General features: G+C 32.0%; 3 protein-coding genes across 3 annotated transcripts; all 3 read right to left on the bottom strand.

Annotated features, from left to right (window-relative positions):
- Nucleotides 1-6139: 6139 nt before the first annotated feature.
- LOC120342839 (uncharacterized) lies at nucleotides 6140-13484 on the bottom strand. The gene is made up of 11 exons (XM_078111264.1): nucleotides 13310-13484; nucleotides 12694-12786; nucleotides 12016-12186; nucleotides 11544-11636; nucleotides 9683-9871; nucleotides 9233-9325; nucleotides 8627-8812; nucleotides 8019-8108; nucleotides 7417-7594; nucleotides 6603-6698; nucleotides 6140-6184 (listed from the first exon to the last, which is right to left on the bottom strand). Coding segments are annotated over exons 1-10 (1122 nt in total). The 5' UTR covers nucleotides 13337-13484; the 3' UTR covers nucleotides 6140-6184; nucleotides 6603-6696.
- A 212-nt stretch (nucleotides 13485-13696) lies between these two features.
- Nucleotides 13697-17363, bottom strand: LOC144420916 (uncharacterized). Its single transcript, XM_078110757.1, has 7 exons — nucleotides 17151-17363; nucleotides 16464-16652; nucleotides 15975-16067; nucleotides 15233-15424; nucleotides 14957-15049; nucleotides 14546-14734; nucleotides 13697-13936 (listed from the first exon to the last, which is right to left on the bottom strand). Exons 1-7 carry the CDS (start codon nucleotides 17361-17363, stop codon nucleotides 13697-13699), a joined length of 1209 nt encoding a protein of 402 aa, XP_077966883.1.
- A 2648-nt stretch (nucleotides 17364-20011) lies between these two features.
- LOC144411717 (uncharacterized) lies at nucleotides 20012-22245 on the bottom strand. Its single transcript, XM_078110756.1, has 5 exons — nucleotides 22105-22245; nucleotides 21637-21813; nucleotides 21224-21316; nucleotides 20662-20853; nucleotides 20012-20260 (listed from the first exon to the last, which is right to left on the bottom strand). The coding sequence occupies exons 1-5, from the start codon at nucleotides 22243-22245 to the stop codon at nucleotides 20012-20014; spliced, it is 852 nt and encodes a 283-aa protein (XP_077966882.1).
- Nucleotides 22246-23025: the final 780 nt, after the last annotated feature.

The raw sequence follows: 23025 nt of genomic DNA, 5'->3' as shown, positions 1-23025 counted from the left end.
TGAATTTCCTAATTGATATATGTGATATAGACTTATGGGTATCAAAAATGCAAAATCAGTTTTGTTTTTACGTCATGTTCAGATGAGGTTATTTGCAAAGTTAATCTATTAAATTCTAAACAATGACACACCAAATACGGAAATGGGCAGAAATGGTCCTGTGCTCGACATTATGGAGATCCAAGTAATATTTTTACGTATGAATATGTATATAAGATGATATGTGATGGTGACACTCCGTTTGGTAAATATTTATATAATTTATAATTTCACGTACGCTCATAATTTTCATTCCGTGGCTGCATGTGTAAGTGGATTTTAAACAGAAGATAAATACAAATTTTAAAATGATAAAGAAGCTATTAACCGAACAAATAATATAATCTTTGCTTTTACCATGATATGTTGCTAATCTGAGGTAATTCAGATTATGATAGTTAAAAGATCACAAATATACTTGCTATTCTAGATGGAAAGTGATAATGTTGTTTTTTCTGGTTTTTGAATATCTACAAAATCTCACGTGTATACAAAAATCGAAGATAAATCGCGTAAATGAACCGCGTTTAATCTATGAGATAAATCAGTTTTCAATATCCTACCTCACTAGTGGCTTTGCTTGTATACACCATTATATAAATTAATGTAAGAGTTTTTAATTTATTTATTTTCACTCAATTTAGTTTCAACTTCAAAAAGAAAAACAAAGTGTCAGAATGTATATGAATCTTTAGAAATAAACTTTTTCGCATGAGAAGACTACCTCAATTTCTGATCCATAGCAAATCGACTCAAAATGCTTCTTCATATCCATTTCAATATTTTCTATTTCTTGCCATGTTAGATCCTGGAAAGCACGAAATCGACAGATTATAAACTTCAAATGTATTAGTTGTTTATCCATACTGGAGAATGCGTAGCTTATGTAACATGAGACATAATTTTTGTTAAAGTATAACACGGATAGAGTGAATTTAAACAATTATCGATATCGATATTTTAACATATGCGTTCGAATTTTATAAATAATTTCAACTTGACAAAAATAAAATTTTCCGTAGACCAATTCACATGTTTTATATTTGAAATAAAAACATTTGGAATACACAGATAATTTTAACTTTGACATAGGCCTAATCTCGATGGCCCAGTAAGTTACATGCTACGTAACATAACAACCATTATAAGAATGACATTTCTTACTCTTTTATTTGTACGCAGAAAATGTTCTGTTTCTCCGCACATTCTTATAAGTTTTTGTTTATTTTTCTCAAGTTTGATCACTGAAACACAACTTCGTATATATGCTATATAATCACGAAGTCTCATTTCTGCTTCATCGCGTCTTCTTCTGTCCGACTCGTGACTTCTTCTCTGAGAGTTGATAATAATTTTATGATGAATTTCTCATTTGATATATGTTATAAAGAATTATGGGTATCAAAAATGCAAAATCTGTTTTGATTTTACGTCATGTCCAGATCAAGTTATTTGCAAAGTTAACCTATTAAATGCTAAATATTAACACATCAAAGAAGGGAAAAACAGAAATGGGACTGTGTTCGAGAATATGAGGATCCAAGTGATATTTATAGATATAAAAGTGAAGCTAAGATAAGACGATACCCACACTACTAAGATTAATCTTCTAGCGCCTCGTAGGCTGCTACGTACTCGGCTCGGTTTGGTATTTATTCAAATATTCATGATTTTTCACGTACGCTCATGTTTTTTCATTTTTTGCTACATGTATTAGTAAATAGACTTTTTTGTCGTCGGTATGGAGGCTTCAAAATCTATTTATTTCAATAAAGTAGTATAAAACGTGTCTATTAAAAAACTTTTTTTATCAGACTTTTACTTTGAAATATATACATAGGAAACCAGGAGCCATTCTTCAGCATCCGTGCACATTTCAACTATTCTGTTAAAATATTTAATTTATCTTTATGTCAATAGAGCTTTCAATTCGCTTTATCATTTTAAGTAGTTTTGTTCGGATGTCCTAATGGCCTCCTCATAATGAAATGAAACGCGATTTAACAAACCATAGTTTGAATGCATCTTGTATTTAGTTTGTATTACAAAGTTTACCTTGCAATGAAATATCTTTCTTGCTTTTAGTTACTAAAACAAAATGTTCTCGATTGGAAGAAAAGATTAGTAGTGTAAAACACAATTATCATGCCAAGAGTGTTGACGACCAAATCATTGCAAGTCACAAAAAATATACTTCTTGCTTTTCTTTTATGCTGAATCCCTTTCTTTCCACAAACTTTTCTATTTCTATTGTTTGTTCCTCAATGTCGTCTCCAGACTGCTGAAACAAATATTTTATTAAATAACAAACAATCAAGTTGTTTAGGACGCATCGTGTTTAAAGTTCTTTTTTAGTTTCATTCATTTAGTTGTTTCTCCGGGCATCGACTTTTTGTTCATTATTGTAACAAAGACTAATCTATAAGTTTTAGCGAGTATTTTCAACATTGGTTCGTTATTTTGCAAAAGGAATATTATACGAGCGAAGATTTTCTGAGAATCTTATATTTTACTCTTCATCTACTTATTTACCTTATGAAATTATATATAATTATAGGCAATATGCTTTAAATTTGTTTGAATTGAAACGGATTTCACAATAAACTGAGCGCAGAGATTGATACAAATCAAAAAGCATTTAAAATATCAAATCTTTTATATCTATTATATCTCTTATAAATATCATATTTTCAAAAAAAATAGAATAATACATTTGTAAGGTTAATTTTAACCTGTTTCTCATTTTGTAGACTTTTCCAGATATTACAGGCATCGGTTTCCAAACTGAAACATTTATCGATGAGTTCTCTCCGTGAAATCATTTGCTGTGAACAAAAAAAAAATCTTACAACAGTATAAGGTTAATTTATTTAAAAAAATATTTCATTCAAACTATACATACATAGGAAACCAGAAGCCATTGTTCTGCATCCGTGCATATCTCAACTATTCTATTCAAATACTTGTCCGTTAGTTTATCTTTCCCTCTGTTGCGAGTTACAAATTGATTCCAGTAATTTATACAATTGGATAACTCTCCTTCTGCTTTGTTCCATTCTACTAGATCATCTTTGCATTTGTTTGCAATCTAAAATGTTCAAAATGTTTTAACAAATTGTCAAATTGTCATCTAAATAATATTTTTATGCACTGACGTTAGAAGCTACACGTATGTTTATTTTTGGGACAGAGATCAGTTAAAGCGACTTTGAGTCAACATTGTCAGGACATAGCTAGATGGTATTATAGAACTAGGGGATAATCCAACGCACCAATTCCAGATTACCATCGTAAACATCAAGCCCATACGTCATTTCAAATGTAAAACATACGTTGAACTTAGGAAAGCAAAGGTTCAACAATTCATACTGTCGTAAATGCTGAAATTTGGTCGTAGATTTCACGTTATGAGGGTTCAAAGGAAATCTTTTTTTCTAGATTAATTATCTGATAAAAAAAATCATAGCCTCATTTGAGCAAGCAAGCAACAATTAGATCAAATACCTCTTCCCTTGTTTTCAACTTTTTGTAAATACTTTGAACCCATTCCTCTAGTTCCTTACGCTTTCTTTCAATTTTAAAGGAGGTTAGGTTTTTCTGTAAATAAAATAAATGTTTTGATATATTCCACAATAGAAAAAAAAAAATTCGAGTCATCATAAAATCATGATTTAATTTTGTTAATTCTCCACTCTTTTGCCACTACTGGTGGGGTTTTTAATATTAAAACACAGCTTTAAGCAGGCAAACAGTAAAAGGGATTTTGTATTGGCTGACCTTAGGCTGTTGATGCAGTCAGTCGATAATTAGATTGACATATTTCGTATACTAGCTGGTAGCCGCCTAAGTTTGTTAATTGAATGATTTTGTGTGTCGGAGACTGTAATAACGTTACTTTATTATTCAAAATCAGCATTTGTTGGAAAACTAGTAATGTAATTGGGCTTCTGCACCATGATGAACAAAAAACTATTATATTCTAATGCACGTATGGGATGTGATAAACTTCACAAAATATTCCTAAGCGTTTTGAAGATTTTAAACATTTAACCAACTATGTTCACTCACCGCAAGCAAGAAATGGTCAGCTTTGATGCATTCAGATTGAATTTTGGCTTTATCACTTTTCGTCAATCTATGCGTCAGAGGTTCAAACACAATAAGACGTCGGGCACGGTCGATGTAACTCTTCAGTTTTTGAGACAATTCAGCTTTCATTCTGCGTTCTTCGGTCTGCCTCTTTGCCAACTCAGCTTTTTCTAACTATAAACATTCAATATTCATAATCAGTAATGGTTGAAAAAATAATAATTTATGGAATATGGTCTGTATTTTATCACATGTGTACTTGGACGAGATAACGTTATAATACTAAAAGTACCAAACACGTCTAGGAAGAGTGAAATTGCTATACCAAAACTTAAATGTAGAAAGTTTCAAATTCAAACTTCAAAATGAAATAAATTTCTAAATAAATCATCTCACCGCGTCAATTCGTTCCAACTTTTTGTACACGTGTTCAGTTAGTTCACGTAGATCTGAATATTGGACTTCTAGTTGGTTCGTATCTGAATTCTCCTGAAAACCAAATAAATCAATTATATGATGCGAGCAAACGTTTACAAAACTGCTGAATTTAAAGTATCGTTGGGGTAGAATATTTGTTCTATGCTTGGTACTAAGATAGAGATGTTTCATATTAATTTTGATTATATAAAATTTTCACACTTTCATAATAAACACTTTCCATGTATAGGCAGTTGCGGGAAGAGCTACTATTTACACAGGGTCAATATCTTTACAGTTCAGGCATTTACTGCCCAATTTATTGCACCCTGGGCCAGATGAATGATCTGGCATTTTAATCGAGATTTTAACCTGCGATACAATAGTCACGTCCTCGAACTATTTACTAGGTACCAGCTGTTCGTATAATGCGATGTCATAGTGAAGTCTGAGATGAAACAATAACGCGATATTCACCTTGATATGTCTTTCTGCAATGTCACATTGGCCAAATATTAATCTCAAATCTTCTTCAGTCAATTTGTTATTGAACTGTTTGAATACAACCAGCGATCTGACATCAGAAATGTATGCTCGGAGATTGTTGATTAAATCTGCGCGTTTTCTATCATTTCTGCTCGCTGTCGTTCACGCTCAGCTTCAACCTTTTCCAAAATTAAATTTTATTGAGTTTTTACCTAAAATGGCTGGTTGATATAAATATAACTAAAACAATTCAGCAAAAGTCTTTGCAATATGTGATATTTGAGATAAGAGTTTTATAGGCGAAAGTCACATTCAATCAATAGTTTAGGCATAACTAGTTACCCCCATGTTGTTCACATAATTTGACATTGCTTAACTCGTTATGGTGTAATTAAAAAATACTAATTACTGATGAATATTGCAATCAGTAAAAAAAATATGCAATTATTTTTGTAGATAAAATATGCTCTTTACTCTGCTCTACGGTAAGTACTTTCTTAGTTTTACACCTATCTTGACCCAGAACGTACCATGAAATTGAATTACTTCTGGTCATAAATCTTTAAACCTATATCCGGAAATAACGTTTTCGCACAAAATTACTGCTCTCGTAAATATGCAGGTATGGTGCAAGACATTCAAATACCATAGATAGGCAAATCTCACCTCTATTTTTCTGGCTTGTAACACATTAAAAATATCATTGACATTTTTCTGTAAGTTATCAAATTCTGATAAAATTCTTCCGCCAGTGATTTGATGCTGAAAACAATTTAATATCGATATTATAAATAAAATAACTTGTCAACTGAATCATATTTTTTTGTAGGTTTTGAATGGGACGGAATAATTACAGTGATAATTTGGACCGACGAAATTCAGTACACTTTCTTTTACATAGCCCAAACTTAGAAAGTACGCCTACATAGAAAGCTCACTTGGACACCGTGAGTCGAATTATCAATACCTTGCGCGACTGACTTACGTAATTTTCATTAGTCCATTTGAATACATTCGTGCAATGCTTGTGTATTGTATCAATGCACTGGACGATTGTTTTGTCCGTTTCTCTTTCAGCTTCCAGACTTTTACAAACATCGTCAATGTAATCATGTACAGCAGTTAGGGCTTGCTGTCGAAATTTTTCTTCTGCCTGAAAAAATAAGGGGTAGATCAAAAAGAAGGAACATAGAAACACCGCGTTTTTAAAAAGTAATATTGAGTCATTCCCGCTTTGCGAATCAGAAATTTTTTTTTCTGGTACTTAGCGCCTAGTGCATCCCCTCTTCGAATTTCTCAATTGAAACCCCATATTTAGCCTCACATTCCATGTGCCATATTTGAAGTGAAACATGTAAAAACGACAACTCAGAACCAGAATGAGTAAACTTCATTTTTTGTGCAAAATAGGGTATTTTTATGCATTATATGCGAGTGACTCATATGTAACGTATGTGACGTATGTAACGTATGTGACTTATATGTAACGACATACGTCCAAAGTTGCAAGCTTCGTTGCACGTAAATTCTATATTAAAATTTCAAATGCAATTACTATATTTTTATCTTACCTCAATTTTGCTTGCTTGCATTTTATCATAAATATCCTCAATCGTTGTTCGTAGATTACGCTGCTCTGATATAATGGTATCGGATGTAATTCGATCCTTGGAAAGTATACAACGAGTGTTAGATTTCCATAGCATAAAATTTAAAAAAAAAATTAGCTTTTAAGCAAATAATGTCATAATAAATACCAATATAGAAATATCCACAAAAATTTCGCATCACTTCTACTGAGGTGTTTTTATTTTTAAAAACCATAGATTCTCCGTTAAAGAGTTGCATCCACCAACATCTATTAACAATCAGTATATCCGTAGTTTTCAAGTGTTGAGTCAGATCCTCAACCCCGGGTCGAGTTTCGACTTAAGTATAAGTTCCAGCAAATGTTAGAATTCAAGCACGTGTCACAGCGCAATACACGGTCACAGCCGCAGCCAAATCATAAGTCGCAAGTCAAGTCACAGGTCGATTCCAAGTCATAAATAGATGAATAAACCATAACAAATTGAGTGGATATAAGGGCACTTTGAACTTTCAATGCATTAATTTCGTTCATTTTGATGACTCCGGTTGAGTAAACGTAAGTCCTTAAAAGATGGCTTAAAAGTCACTCTTAAAAGTATTATACTTTCTTTTGTTGGAACTCGCCATTTTGTTTTAGTAAGCTAACACAAAATAAATATGAGTGGCTTTTCCATCCCCCACATTTTGTTTAGATTACTCACCGTGAGTGTTTGATAAAGGTGACCAAAGTCTAACCCAAGCACCATTTTATTTTAAGGGGTGTTATATATCATATTGTATAAATTTCGAACTCACATAATTTTTTTTTAACCCACTCCAATACTATTTCGCAGCTTTCTGTAATCATATTGATATGCGGTCTCGTAAACTCATCGTTTTCCACATCAGTTGCGATCTTTGTTTGAACTTCGTCGATATAATTCCGCATATTGTCGAATGCTTTTTGTCGAAGATTTTCTTCTGCTTCTTTTTCCTTTGGAAATATATGCCACTAATCAGCAATTTATTTCTCCACCATACATAAATACACTTTGTCAATAAAGATAACAAAAAAGTAAAAATGGCATTTAGGGCTGAGGGAAAACAAATACTGGTTACTGAACAGCAAAATACGTTATTAGGCCTAACAATAATTGAGAATAGCATAAAAAATCGAACAACAATCAACATTAAAAAAAGTATATGTCAAAGTATGTTGAGGGGTCTTGGATATCCAGAAGACGCCCGATACAAATAGAAACGAAAAACGACTCCGATCACTGATATGCGCATAAAACCCATCCAGCCACAATCAACTTATTTATCCATGAAAATGTACATACAATAATATAATATGTCAGAGATGAAGAATTGTTCCAAGTCTTATAATATATCTTCAAATAAGAGGATTGACAAACCTGTTTCATTTTGCTTATACTTTGTTTGATTTCTTGCACATTAGCTTGCAACTCCTCGTGCTTAGTTTGGATCGATTCTGCTGATATCCCCTGTTAAAGTAGTCACAGTTAGCAATCGTTTTATCAAATTCAAAATCTTGAAAACGACAGAACTAAAGATCCTGCTTAAAAAAAATTAGAAGTAAACGAGAGAGCAATGTTCGAACATGCTGACACATATGTCGGACCTCGGTACACTCTACTCCACTGCAAGGCCTGATAAAAATTTCTTAAAAAGATCTGAGGGTGCAAGCATTGCAAGGGCGGTATGGCAACGCAGAATACAAAGTGTTCTCCTCTAATTAAATAAAACGGTAAATTTTTCAGCGAAATATCTCGTCACAGAGACAGTTTCCCATTCAAAATGTAATCGCCTTTTATTTAGGTAAAAAGATTTTTTTCCAACAATCACAACACATACTTTAGTGATAACTAAATAACAAAAAACACTACAACAAGAATTGGGAAAAACGATGCATATGTAAACCATGTATCCAACTATAAGAGTATTTTATTATGAGAAATTGGCATAAACAAATCGTCTTAATTTAAGCAATGCTGAGACTCACTTCAGATTTGAGCCACTCTTCAGTTTCATTGCATAAGCCACTTAGTTTATCTGCATATTCAGTTTCAGCAATTTGTTCTGATTCGCACATCTGACGAATTGAATCTAGAAACCCCAAGAGATTATCACGAGTTTCAGTCAGTTTTCTTTCTTTATCTGCTTGCTGTTGCTTTTCTGCTTCGATAACCTGGTTTGCACATCAGAAAACAACTGAATTTTTGAGTGTTTTTAACACTTGTTCTGGAATCTTAATGAGGATAATTACGCGTATAACGTAACGCGGTTAGCGAGTAGGATGAGTAATGGGTAGTGAGTAATGCCATAACCAAAAATGGATGTTCGATTAAAGTAAGAATTGCTAAAGAGTAAAAAGATTCGGTTAACGATTGAGATGCCTAAAATAAGTAATTTGATATATCGAAAAAGACTTAGATGTCATTTTTATTGCTTGAAAAAGACAAATGGTGGATCTTTAGATCTGGAATCACTATTGTTAGTTGTACATGCTGATAGGATAGCAAGCACTAGTACTGCAAGAATCTGCGTGGATGCAAAGCATTGTTGCATAAAACATTGAACTGCTCCAACCACCCTCCTAGACATTCACCTGTATCTCTTGTTTTAATCCACTCCAAAAGTTTTTAAGAGTCGCCTCCACTTCAATAACTTTTGATTCTAGTTCTTCTACAGCGATGGTTTTCTGAAAAATGTTGTAATTGTGTATACTTACCCTGAAGCAACAAAACGTTTTAAATGTGCTGATTCAATCACCGCCAAGTGTTCTAATCTTTAAATTTAATTTTAGCAGTTTAATACAAAATTTACCTTTGTTTGAAAATTTGCCCAAAGCACGGTTTTGCTCACTCACTTAGAAGAAAAAGAGACTGCTTTCTTGTGCAAAGTTAAATGGCGCTCACTGAAGTGTATTATTTAATGAGAAAACTTAGTTTTTTAAACAAAGCACTAGGTGACCACCCACTGATAGGAAGAGAGTCACTATGTATTTGAAAGAACATAATGTTTCATGGCAGATATAATTTACAATTGTCACGCTTACTTGACTCTTTTGAAGCCAATCTTCGACTTGGTTACAAGTACGTTTTATGTTTTCGATGTATTGAGAAAAAGCTTTGCCGGGATGTCTGTTCGTTATTTGCGTACGAACTGAATCTAACGTTTTCCGAAGGTTTCTGTTTGCTTCATCCCACTTTTTTCTTCTCTCTTGTTTTATCTTATCTGCAGCCATCTAAATAAAAAGTGAATAACAATAATATTCAGCTGGTTTTCTCGTAAATGGAATATTATTTTGTGAAACATAACAGTTAGACAACTCCTATATTTGTGTGAGTGGATCACACGCATGGGAGGAAGCAAAAAGAGATAAATTAGAACAAGAATGAATGAACGATTAGATGAATTTAAAAAGTATATATGCATGGTTTCACATCTAGAAAATCCGAGCAAATCTTATTATGAGGTAATTGACCATGAACTTTGAAAATAATCTTTTAGGAAATACATTTTTTTTAATATATTTTTTATATGATATAATTATTATAGTATAAACAAAACTTAGATATATAAATCGATATTGAATCATGCTAACACATTGTTTCTCAACCCGAGTCCGCGGTGTCAACTGAGTCCGCGGAGCGTTTGAATGAGTCCGCAACAAGCCAGAAATTCACTGCGGCCCCAAACGTTTTTGCGAAACTTAACCATCAGCCAAGTTACGATTTACGTTAGAATTTACATAAAACATAAAAAGCAAGTTTATTCACATAACATTAATCGTGTCAATAATTACTGGATACTGAGTATAGGGATACGCATTTATTCGAATATTCAACTATTAGAATAGCAATTTACTATTTGAAAATTTGGCAGGTGTCAATGGTGGCAACCTAATTATTCTAAATTGAAAAGCGGCAAAACAAAATACTAAAAAATAAAACGGAGAACACCATAAGTTTTGTTTTATGATGGTCCGCGACCGATTAAAAACGCTTTTTAGACATTGCAAATCGCAAAATTTCGAGTGCTACCGTAGTATACGTATCAGAGCATTTTCCCTTAGGATTCTTTGCTTTACTGCCTTCACATTGGTACGTACAGTACTGGAGCGCCATTAGTGTTGTACGAATAGCTCAGATTTGTCGAATTCACAAAAATGCGAATCAAAACAAAATATATTCGGGCACTTCACCACGCATTTTTGTGCTCACGGATTGTCATGATAATTTTTGAGTAGTGTTGCTTTTATTTCGTCAACACAACCGCAGATTAAAATAAAATGATCACAATTAAATTAATATTAAAGCAATGTGATGAAATTTTTTTTTCTCGATCTACTGATATACTTTAATTATATTTTTAATAAGTTACAAATCAAGTTGTACTTTCTGTAAATTTATAGCAGATAGTAGGATTTTTCTAACGGCGACAACAAATTTGCAAGATCGCAAAAAAATATGTATCAAAACTAATTATAATCGGGCAATATATTCTCACATTATTATGTTCACAGATTGCCGTCGCATTTTAAAAAAGTAATGCGTTCATCTTATCACAAGTCGACGCAACCGCGAGTGACCACGAACACAATTAAATTAAAAATAGAGAGACCTTCTAAATTCTCGTCGTTGTCATGAATTGAATATTGTGCGACAGAAAAGGCCATTTATACACTAAAAAAAGTCGGCTCTTTTAACAAACGCCTGATTGCGGCGAATTTCCGAATTTGAAATTCGTTAAAATTCTGTTGTGTTTGGTTTGATTACTTCTTCACACAGAGTCCGGTTGCAATAAAAGCACGTTGAGTCCGCAAAGGTTTTCGTCGGTGAGAAAATAGTCCGCGACCAAAAAAGGTTGGGAAACGCTGTAATCTAACATGATGTAAATCGTATTGAAATGATTACCTGAGCTTTGCTTTGCAGTTTTGTCACAATACTTTGAATGAAACTTTCAAATTCAGCTCTTTTGTCTTCGATTTGTTTGAAATGAAGGTTTCCCTGGAGATAAAATTATTACTTGTATATCGTATTACCGTGAAAAATATTCAACTCTTATGTTTAGTAGTGACAAAAACTTAAAACACTTCTTTTGTTATAGAAGCATTAGGAAGACGCCGTCTTTCTTACTTTCGCGGGAAGTTACCCTAAGCACGGGCTGTCTCATCTACGAGCGACTAGAATATCAAAACCAACAGAAGCCAGACAGTTACCGAGGCACATTTTCCGAGTAAATTTCAAGTCAGAATGACTAGGAAAAAAGCTACGTTGTTGCAAATTCCACAGAAGATACTAAATGCGGCACTTGTCGAACTTGCAAGTCAATTAATTTTATTATTCATATTTTGTTTTCCATATTTCATATTTAAGCACAACTTACAATATTCTCGTTGATGGATGTTTGTAATTTGAGACATTTAGCCTTGATTCCATTTATATCAATAGACGTTAGATATGTTTCATATTGAGCAAATTCTTCGAGCTCTTGAACGGACTGAATGTACGCCTGGAAATTCTGAATTGCTTCTTTCAGCTTTTGTTTTTGATCCTCCTGTTAAGGATAATATGGTTTTGAAGCAATAGAGTTTCAAACTAACACGCCATTTTTTTATTCTTTTCGGCACTGTATTTGCACCCTAATGGCCGTCTAGCGACTTTTTCATCTTCAACTATTAAAAAATTAAAATCGATTGTTTTAACAATGGAAAAAAATTTCCAACAACATCAAACAAACATCCAGCAACGAGACTAACAACGGAAAAATAGCAATATGATATATATGGAAACTTGTATAACAATTAAGTACAAAGTTGTTTGTGAATAAATAAATCAGAATCAGAAAATATTTTTAAAAAGTGGAGAAATCTTCAATATGTAAAAATATCATCAACTTTGTGTTGTCATTTTTGTGTCTGGTAGCGCTCAATTGTAACGAAACATTATATACACAATGATGACATAATATTGGACGCTTATTAAAATGTTACCTTGATGAAGTATGAAGGGCAAATTCCGCCTTTCTGTGGGTACTTTTCCATATTATATTTAATTCATTCACCTGCTCTCTATCTTTGAGTTTCTTTACTATATCAGCCACAAAGTCTTCAAATTCTATTTTGACATCCTGAATTTGTTCTACGCTAAGCTTTTCCTGAAAACAGATCATTTTAATATTATACATCTGAACTTGAACTATTTTTTTTTCAGTTTCAGTGAAAAGGGATTGCAATTTGCATCTGTGCATTGTAATAGACAAGATATACACCGCCAACCAATGTATTTTAGTGAAAGTTTGGTAAAACCAAGTTCCCTAGCTAAAGGGAACCAAGTACCCTAGCTAAAAGTATAAAGAACATTGATTAGTACACTCGTCCCACGCCAAGGTAAAAAAGCAAAAGGTACAAGTTGGCCAAGGTGAATGGTGCAAGTTGAACACTCACAACTGGAACGTTGATAATATTACATGACGTGGTGATCAGTGGTAATAGTGGAGCGAGTATGGCAAGTATGGAAGAGTCATGGAATATAACGGAGACAATTGGGGCAAGTAGGGCAGGAGTGACAAAAGTGTCCCAAAGCGACGCCACTTGTAATCAATATTAAGATGTCTTTAATTAATTCGGTTAAATAATAAACGATGTTGCAAATGTGTCGTGATCCGAATCCGTATGTACCTGGTTGTTGCTAAGTACTTCCTTCATTGCAAGACATTTTGCATTGATTTCTGCTTTATCATCAGAAGTTAGGAACTCAGCAAAATCTTTGAATTCCGCGTGCGATTCAACTGATCGAATATACAGCAGGAAATTTTGAATAACCTCGTTTTTCTTCTGTTCTTTTTCTCTTTCCTTTTTTGTCACAATGTTCACGAGCCAATAAGAATGAATATTGTTAGACCAGAACAATTATTTCTCCGCCGAGGTAATAGAAAGAAACCCAAAATTGCAAGATTTCTGACGTTTCAGCGAGAAAAATGCAATTATAAATATTTATTGACTTGATCTATTTATTTATTGTTTCAAATGCAAAGTAGAATATACATGGGCTGCAAATTAAATGTTTTATTCTCGGTGTAGCATTCCTGTTCCTATCCAATAAGACAAGATCATAGATGGAAGAAAAGCCATATATGTGCAGCTCAAATCGTCTATAATGCATCTAATCGTGATAGAAATTCGATCACCTAATGTAATAAATAAGATTTTTACCTGAGATTTTTGCTTCAGAGATTTCAACATACTTGCAACAAAATTTTCAAATTTTAATCTTTTTTCCTTCACTTGGTTGATGTCAAGGCTTTCCTAGAATAATTTTCATTTTCAATTTTTAATCTGATTTTCGTTTGTAAATATATTAATCAATGAAGACATTTGGTTGTTTTTTATAAAAATGTACAATTTATAGTTACATTCGTACTCGCGTAGTATGTGAAAACGGTCGAGAACGCCGGAACGTAGTATGTGTACCAGGTCAGGGTTAGGCCACCATTTCAGATACAAATATTACAGGAGTCACTTGGCTAGTCCCCGAACTTGTAATAGAACTAAAATAAAGAAAGTTGGAATAATATTATGGCCTAACCCTGACCTGGTACACATACTACGTTCCGGTATCCGCCATCTTGATTCACATACTGCTGGAGCACCGTTTTATTTTCCGAGATTAAATATTCAATTTGTAGTTTATTCCTAATCTTATTTTTGATAGATATTCCAAACTAAGTAATATAACTTTAATAAGCAATGATGTTATCAAAACAATAATAATAAAAAACATTTAAAAAACGTATGACTTGCATTACAATGTATGCTATGTATTAATTAATAGATAAGATTGTTGTTGTAAATATGTAAATTAACATATTTCCAATTCAAATTTAATGATATAACTTAAATTTTCTTAAAACTTACCCGATTTGTTATCAAAAATGTGTTTATTCTCAAACACCTATCATTGACATCCTGTTTTTCCTCTGACGACAAAAACTTTTCAAATTCAGCAAATGCTTCAAATGTTTGAACTGATTGAATATACTGTTGAAAATTCATGATTGCCTTGTTTAGTTCGTTTTGTTTTTCTTGTTGCTTTTCTTTATAGACCTGTTAAATTTATATTTACTATAATATTTTATAATATTTTTGGAAACCATTATTTGTGTATGAATTACACCATATTTATTTGAACGTCTTGTAGAAGCTTTTCATTCAGAAATGCTGCTTCACAGATCATATTAATCTTACATTATATAATTCATAATTATTTTAGTATTCTATGTACTTGAAAACCGAGACCTTATATCTATATGTAATATACCCATATACCTTATATTTTTGTTTTAGACTGTCCTTCAAACTTTTAACAAAATCAGCAAATTCATTTCTTTTGTCTTGTATTTGTTGGATATCGAGAGTCTCCTGTTATTGTAAATGATTAGGTTAATACATGTGTAGTTTTCATAAGCTATAAACATAGTTATTGCATTACAGACCTTGTTATATATTAAATAATGAAGATAAGAATGTTCCCTTTAAATATGTAAATTGAAATATTTACCTATTTAGTTTTAATGAAAAGAAAGGTTTTTAGAAGACTTAGACCGGATTTGTGCTCAAAAATGTGTTCATTTCGATACACTTATTATCAACATCTTTTTTGTCATCAGGTGATAAAAACTTCCTGTATCCAGCAAACTCTTCCAATGCATAAACTGATTGAATAAACTGCTGAAAATTCCCAATCGCTTCGTCTCTCTCGTTTTCTCTCTTCCTTTGCTTTTCTAGGTGATGGGCCTGTAAATTGTGTTTTTGTAATCATTATAATAAATTGTAATTATTCAGTTTGTACCTCAAGTTTAGTAGAGTAGACTTTATATTTTATTCAACTTGTTTGTTAAATTTTGTTCCAGAAATATTTTCAATGTTACAAGAATATCGAGAACGAGGCAAGGTAGGAGATTGCGCGCATTTGAAGTATACAGATATTACAAATATAGCAATCAATTTATTATATTAATTATGGTTGAAATAGAAAATATTAAACTAAACTTTGAATTGGTTCGATCACAGATCATATCGATTAAGTTGCCTCAGTAATCGAAAATAAATATAATTTTGCATGTAGAATGACATTTAGAGGATAAAATTGAAGTATTAAATCATATTTATTAATAATCTTCGTTGTTTCCTTAGTATTAATTTTGATAAATTTTCAAATGAATTCGTATGAAATATATGGAATAAACCGACAGGTCATTTGTATCTCATTTGGGTTTGAATCCATTTCTACTACTGTTTCGGGAAAATATAAAGGGTCTATATTATCTTAAAAAAAACGCGTTACCTTATATTTTTGTTCTAGGCCGTCCTTCAGACTTTTGACAAAATCTTCAAATTCAGATCTTTTTTCGTTTATTTGTTTGGTATCAAGATTTCCCTGTAAATGATTACGTCAATACTTCAAGATCGCCGACATTTTAATACAAAAAAACTGACGTAACTGCATGGATTGACTAAATAAACATGTATTGGGACATGCCTTTAAACAGTCGGTCCATTTTTAACCAAGCGCTCACACAGTTCACCTAATTATTATGTAAATAATAGTTACTCTCAGTTAAACAGTTTTTTATGTTTTAATAAACTTAAGGCAAGACCCGAAACGGAATGAGAGTACTGATAGAAAATGTACTAACGAGGTGAACGTATATAGCTTTATACTAGTGACAGAAATACTAATATGTAGCAGTCAAAACAAGTTTGAAAAGATTGCTAAATGGGAAAATTTAAATTTATTTGATGCTTTTTAATATTGATAGTTCAAAAAACTAGCCTGATGTTTCCTGAGAAATTCTTTCGCTTCAAGACATTTGACATTTATTTCTTCCTTGTCATTATGAGATAAAAACTTCTCATATTTCTGAAATACTGTGTGATCTTGTACTGAATTGATATATTGATCGAAATCTCGAATCACTTCAAGTCTTTTCTGTTCTTGTTTCATTTTCTTCTGCTTTTCAAGCTGTAAAAAGGTTATTTTATGTGGTTTAAAAAATTCGTGTGCTCACTTGGATCTGGGATGTATTGTTAGAGAATTAGGATGAATTTTCAATAAATAAAAGAAATGGCCAGAAAGTCATATGTATCTATGAGTTTCAATCAAGCTTTTTCTGTTAATTTTAATAAATCACTTCAATACATCAAGACTGAAGATATTTTATTAGAAAAGAACTAACGTAGCTGGATGTAATGATTAAACAAAAATTTGTTGATAATGAAACTTGCCTATAAACAGTCGGCTCATTTTTTAACTAACGCTCTTACCTAATTATTACGTAAGTAAGACTTACACTGTCAGTTTTTTTTATATCCTATCAGTATTTACTCAGTATATTTGAAATAAGCTCAAAGCGGAAAAATAAAAAATTACTGATAGGATATGTACTAACGAGGTATATATATATATATATACAGAATCCATTTTTACCTTAATATTGCAAATTTCAAATGATTAACTGACCTGTTTTTTTTTAAGAAATTCCTCCGACTCAATGCATTTATCATCGATTTCTTTTTTGTCATTGTCAGATAAAAACTCCTCATACTTCTGGAATTCTGCATAACTTTGCACTGACTCAATAAACTTCTGGAAATCTTGAATCTCTTCAATTTTTTTCTGTTCTTCATATTTTCTCTTCTGTTCATCAAGCTTTATTTTACAATATAGTTGCATGTTTAAGATCATGAATTACTTTATTAGCAATATTAGAAAAAAACTATGTCGCGCCGTTTTCTATCTTCATGTAATAAAATTGATTGGTCAATTGAATGCAAAGAATTTTTTTTTTGTTATCGCCAACGCCAAGAACAACAACAACGATTTTGAAAAACGTTCCATAATTCCATTTTGTGCCTCCTAACTGCCAGATAGACACTGTTGACTTTTGTTTGGCAAACCTTAAATTCAATCCGATGTGAGACACGTATGCCTCTCCCATAATGCAGCAACATACACTTACCTGAGCTTTGTGTTTAAGACCATCCATACACGATTAACGAAGACTCCAAATTCTGCTGTCTTGTCTTCTATCCGTTTCATGTTGAGGTTTTTCTAAAAAGAATATTTCAATTACATTTCTGACAATGATAATAAATTTCTCACTTTAGCAGTCAAGCACAGGGTTGACAGCAGTAGCCAGGGTCGTTTTGTTTCTAACTGGGGCCGTGACTTGTTTCCGACAAAAGAAAAGGGTTAAACAAAAGAGACGTACCGGTAACTCTAAGAGTTGGGGACAAAACTTTCAGTTTTAGCTTATTAGCAAACTTTTATGTTATAGGAGTGAGCTGGATCATATATCATGACTATGTGTTGAATAAATCGCTGTAAAGAATGATATCTCTGTTTGAACTTTGACTTGTAGGCTAAAGCCAAATCTCAACAAGACAAATGAGATTATTTCATCAACCACGAAAATTTTGTTTTTCGAAAATGTATAATACATGTTTACATGTATACATAATTCAAAGAAATCTTACCGAGTTGAGAAATGTATTCATTTCCTTGCATCTTCCATTAATTAGGTCTTTGTCACCTTGTAATAAATATATTCCATACGGCTTGAATACAGAAAGTTCTTTGACTGAATGGATATAATGCTCGAACTTCTGGATTGCTTGGTTAAGCTGCTGTTTCATTCTCTCCTCTAGTTTTACTTTCTGTGAAATTTTAGAAAACAAAATAATATGTTAAAACTAGATAATATGATTTTTGACAATCCTAAAATCTTACAACCCTGAAAAACCTAAATGTTTAAAGAATCTGTAAAATGAAGCTCAGGTTACCAGCTAGCCCCTTTCTTTCTTGTAATGTATGCCAAACTAAAACGACTAATGTTCAGTTAAATTTTAGCAAATTCGTATGTCAAAATGAATGATTTGAAAACTTGTCCAAAACTTGCCCAAAAATTCATTTTAGAGGGTGACCAAAATAGAACATATTCTATTTTTGTACAAACAAAAGTTCATGTTCTATATATATTATTAAATGAATTTTCTTCCATTTTCGTAAAAGTAATTAAAAAAGGTATGATTTCTGTTTTTTGAAGGAGGCGGGTCACTCGATAACTATTATTTCGTTGATTTTTTTCAAATGCAAAATAGGACATATATGAGCAATATATTTTCAATGTGATATTGCAATACACAGTATATACAGGTCCGATAAAACATAATTATAGATGAACGAGAATATTGGTCAGAGACCGAAGACTTATCGATCGAAAGTTAGGGGATCCCCAAAATAGCGCTCTTACTCCATAGTGACACCTTGTGTTCCATCACTAATTAATTAATAATTCGCTAATTATACGACATAATTCGTCAAAAATCAATAGGCTTCTGGTCCGACATATGATGAATGCACATGCAAAATCTGGAGCAGATTCAATCTCGCTTTCGTGAGATATCGCGTGCATCTAACAGACAGACAAACAGACAAATATCTATCAACATATTTACCGATTAAAATCGATAAGTAACGAGAAGACAGTTATGTGCTGCCTAAATAGACCACTACTACATCTGATCGTTCTAAAATTCTATCACAAAATTCAGTAAGAGTTTTATTTACCCCATGTCTTTGCTTCAGAGATTTCAACATACTTGCAACAAATTTTTCAAATTCCAATCTTTTCTCTTTCACGTGGTTAATGTCAAGGTCTTCCTAAAATGATTTCCAAATTGTATTTCACTTTTCCTCTATGTAAGTACTTCAATATTTTTAATATAGCTTGGATAATAACATTCTATGATAAGGTGGGTTGATAGATAAATGAAAATGCAATATTTTATTTTCCTAACTTAGATATTCAATTTGTAGTTGGTTTCTAATCTTACTTTTTCTTTTCATAGTTATTTTAAGGTAAGCAATATAGCTTTGATATATAATATGTTATTGAAACAATATTAATAAATTTTTATATCAGTTAACCAAGATAAGGATGTTTGCTTTAAAATGTATAATAAAGTATTTTTATATGAAATAAAATAAAAGTTTTAGTAAAACTTGCCGGATTTGTGCTCAAAAATTTGTTTAATTCGAAACACTTATCATCGACATCCTTTTTGTCATCAAACGACAAAAACTTTTCATATTCAGCAAATACTTCAAGATTTTGAACTGATTGAATATGCTGCTGAAAATTCTTCATCGCTTCGTTTAGCTTTTGTTCCCTTCGCTTCTCTAGTTTTGCTAGCTGTCGATTTCAAAATAATTTACAAAATAACAAGTACGTACTTTTTTTACTGTTCAATTAAAGTCATGCTTCAGAAAATTACTTGCATGAAAAAATCGGATGAATAAATTTTCGATGCCTTGTAATTTCATTCATGCTGATTTTTACTTAACTGAACCATGTTCAGTTGTTCCTTTGAATGGCCACTGATGAGACCTTCAATTATGTCAAGACCATAAGAAAATGCAAATAAAAATTCCAGAAAGTTTATAGGTTTAGGATTTGTGAAAAACATCGATTTGAGTGCACTTGCCTGTCGTAGTATCTCCAAAACACTTTCAACGTTCTTTGCAAATTTTTCTTTCTCGATCTGTATTTTTTTGGTGTCAAGCTTTTCCTAGCAATAGAAACGTTTATCAAATATCCATTTCTCCACGAAAAATTAAAATTTAAATTGAGTCTAGGGGGTCTTCCATCTGAGGTAAATTTTAACAACATTGAGGGTAAATTTTGCAAGCGAGAAAGTACTGGTAAAATTTACTGTTGGCCACATAGAAGATCGCAAAGTACTCTTTTACGCAATTTATGTTTATTATGTTCCACAGATGATCAATCACAGCACACTAAAAATAGACGGTATACATAACATAGGGGTAGATTTTACTTTTATAATTACCTAAAGATAAACATTGTAATAAAGCTTGAGAACCGAGTTTGAATATTTAATCCAGATAGTTCGTTTTACCGAATTAGATGTAACCAACTGAGGAAAATTTTAAATTATACAATCGAACTCACAGAATTTGAACTAAGAAATTCCTTCGATCTGATGCATTCAACTCTGATAGCTTCTTTTTCATCAGGTGACAAAAACGTTTGATAATCTCCGAATATAGAATGCGTTTCAACTGAATGAACATATTGCTCAAATTCCCTAATTGCTTTATGTTGTTCCTGTTCTTCTTTTCTCTCCATTCCTAGTTCTGCGATCTGTGTCAATAATATAATAATGTTTATTGGTTTATAAATGTAATCAAAGATTAATAGTAAATCTTAGAATCTTCATTCAGGTTTTCAACCAGTAAACGAAAGTAAACTGGTCAAATAAAGATGTAAATATCCTAGTTTTTGTCCCGCATGATTACTCGGGAATTTATTTCGAAGTTGTGGTTAGACGGTACGGTCATGAGGGTATTTATAACACTTAGAACCAAGCAACAATCAACGAAAAGCCTATACTAAATGTCGAAACGTTACTTATAAATAAAATATTTGCTCAAAATGAAAATTATTCTAATAACAAACTAACTAAATGTTTAGACAAAACTTAAAAATTTCGCATGAATAGCATAAAATTTACCTGGGATTGATATTGCAGACCTTTCAACATATCATTAACAAAACTTTCGAGTTTTGATTGTTTTTTATGTATCCGTTGGAGTTTGAAATCTTTCTGTAGATAACAATAAGAATACAAATTAATAAATCTACTGAACAATTTTGGGCGTCCCAGAAGTGTATGTACCAATATGAAGATAACTAATTTTGTTCGCCTACTTTACACCATGTTGTGTAAAGAGATTGAAACCTATGGGTAGGAGGCATATTCTCTTGTCTAACACAGACAGTCCTCAAACGTGTAATAGAGCTAAAATATGGAAAATCGAAATAAAATTATGGCCTACCCGTGATCTGGTACACACACTACGGGAGTCCCCAATTTTGAGGCATGATCAAGTTGGTAAGTGATTTATAACGCAATAAACTTACGACCTTGTCATTTAGAAATTTCTCCAATGCAACACATTTTCTATTAATTTTGTTTCGATCTTCTGGAGATATAAACCTTTCATACTGTTTGAATACTTCATGTTGTTGGACAGAACGAACGTAGTTACGAAAACTTTGAATTACAACTCGTAGCTCTTGTTCTTGCCTTCCTTTCTCTTCCTGATAATACTTTAAGAGCAATGTTTAAATATCAATATTCAGCAGCTGACTCCACCTCCGGCTTCGGGTTCATGATTCTTCTCTCATGTTGAAACAAAATTTATTTAAAATTCCCAGCTATCTGCCGGCATAAATTTTTACTGGGTTATCCAACGTCTAATTTTTCGTCAATAAAATCTGGTATTTAAACTCCACCACAATAGACTGCATATCAATAACCCAGAAAAATGTTTGATTTATATTTTTTTTCGTTAGACATAATGTCAATGTACGTTTTTTTGAATATATTACCTGATCTTTACTTTGTAAACTGTGCATGAGAATCTTGATAAAATCATCGAGTTCTCGTCTTTCGGACTCAATATCTTTAATATCGAGCTCTCTCTGTATGTAAACTAGTTTTATTATACTTGAATTATACAACATGAACATATATAATCATGTTTTTTGATTGACTGTACTAAGGATATAATAACGATGAAAGAAAGCAAATAATTGTGACCTAATTTATTTCCAAAATTCGATACGTTCGATACGTAAAAACAGTATATCTGTTTGATTTAAAATTGTATCCAAGTAATAAATACTCTACCAGGTTGTCACTGAGCATTTTGTCTAATTCGTGACATCTTTTGTTGACCTCATCTTTGTTATCAGGTGTCAATAACGATTTTAATATCTTAAATATTTCGTAAGTTTGAACTGAACGAATGTACTTCTGAAAACTTTGAATAGCTTCATTGCGCTTATTTTCTTGTTCTCTGTCACCTACAAGCTGTTATATTTAGACAATAATTTTTTTTCTCAATATTCGTAATTTAAAATAATAAACTATTTAAACTTATGTCTGAATCCTTTTTGTGAATGATGCCCAGTAGATAAACGGTAATTAAATATAGTCCCATATTCATTTTTATGGCATTAGATTAATTACATAAGATCTAAAGGTAAGTCAACAGTACGATCCGCGCAATCACGCTTGTGTAAATACCATTCTTTCAGAATTACTGTAAAAAATTAGTTAATATGACTAAAGTTTAATCTTAACTCACATTTTTCTACGCTTGGCAAAACATGGGTTTTTGTTGGCTAAATAAACAAGGAGTTATACAATCTATAACAAATTGTTAAAATTTAAATATTGTTACCTGAGCTCTGTGTTGTAATCTGTGTAGTACGCTACAAACAAAGTCTTCAAATCCGAGTCTTTTG

The sequence above is a fragment of the Styela clava genome, chromosome 3 (assembly GCF_964204865.1).
Source record: "Styela clava chromosome 3, kaStyClav1.hap1.2, whole genome shotgun sequence".
In the NCBI taxonomy this organism is placed as follows: domain Eukaryota; kingdom Metazoa; phylum Chordata; class Ascidiacea; order Stolidobranchia; family Styelidae; genus Styela; species Styela clava.
The sequence above is the reverse complement of the archived record's forward strand: the minus strand, read 5'-3'. Positions and strand labels throughout refer to the sequence as shown.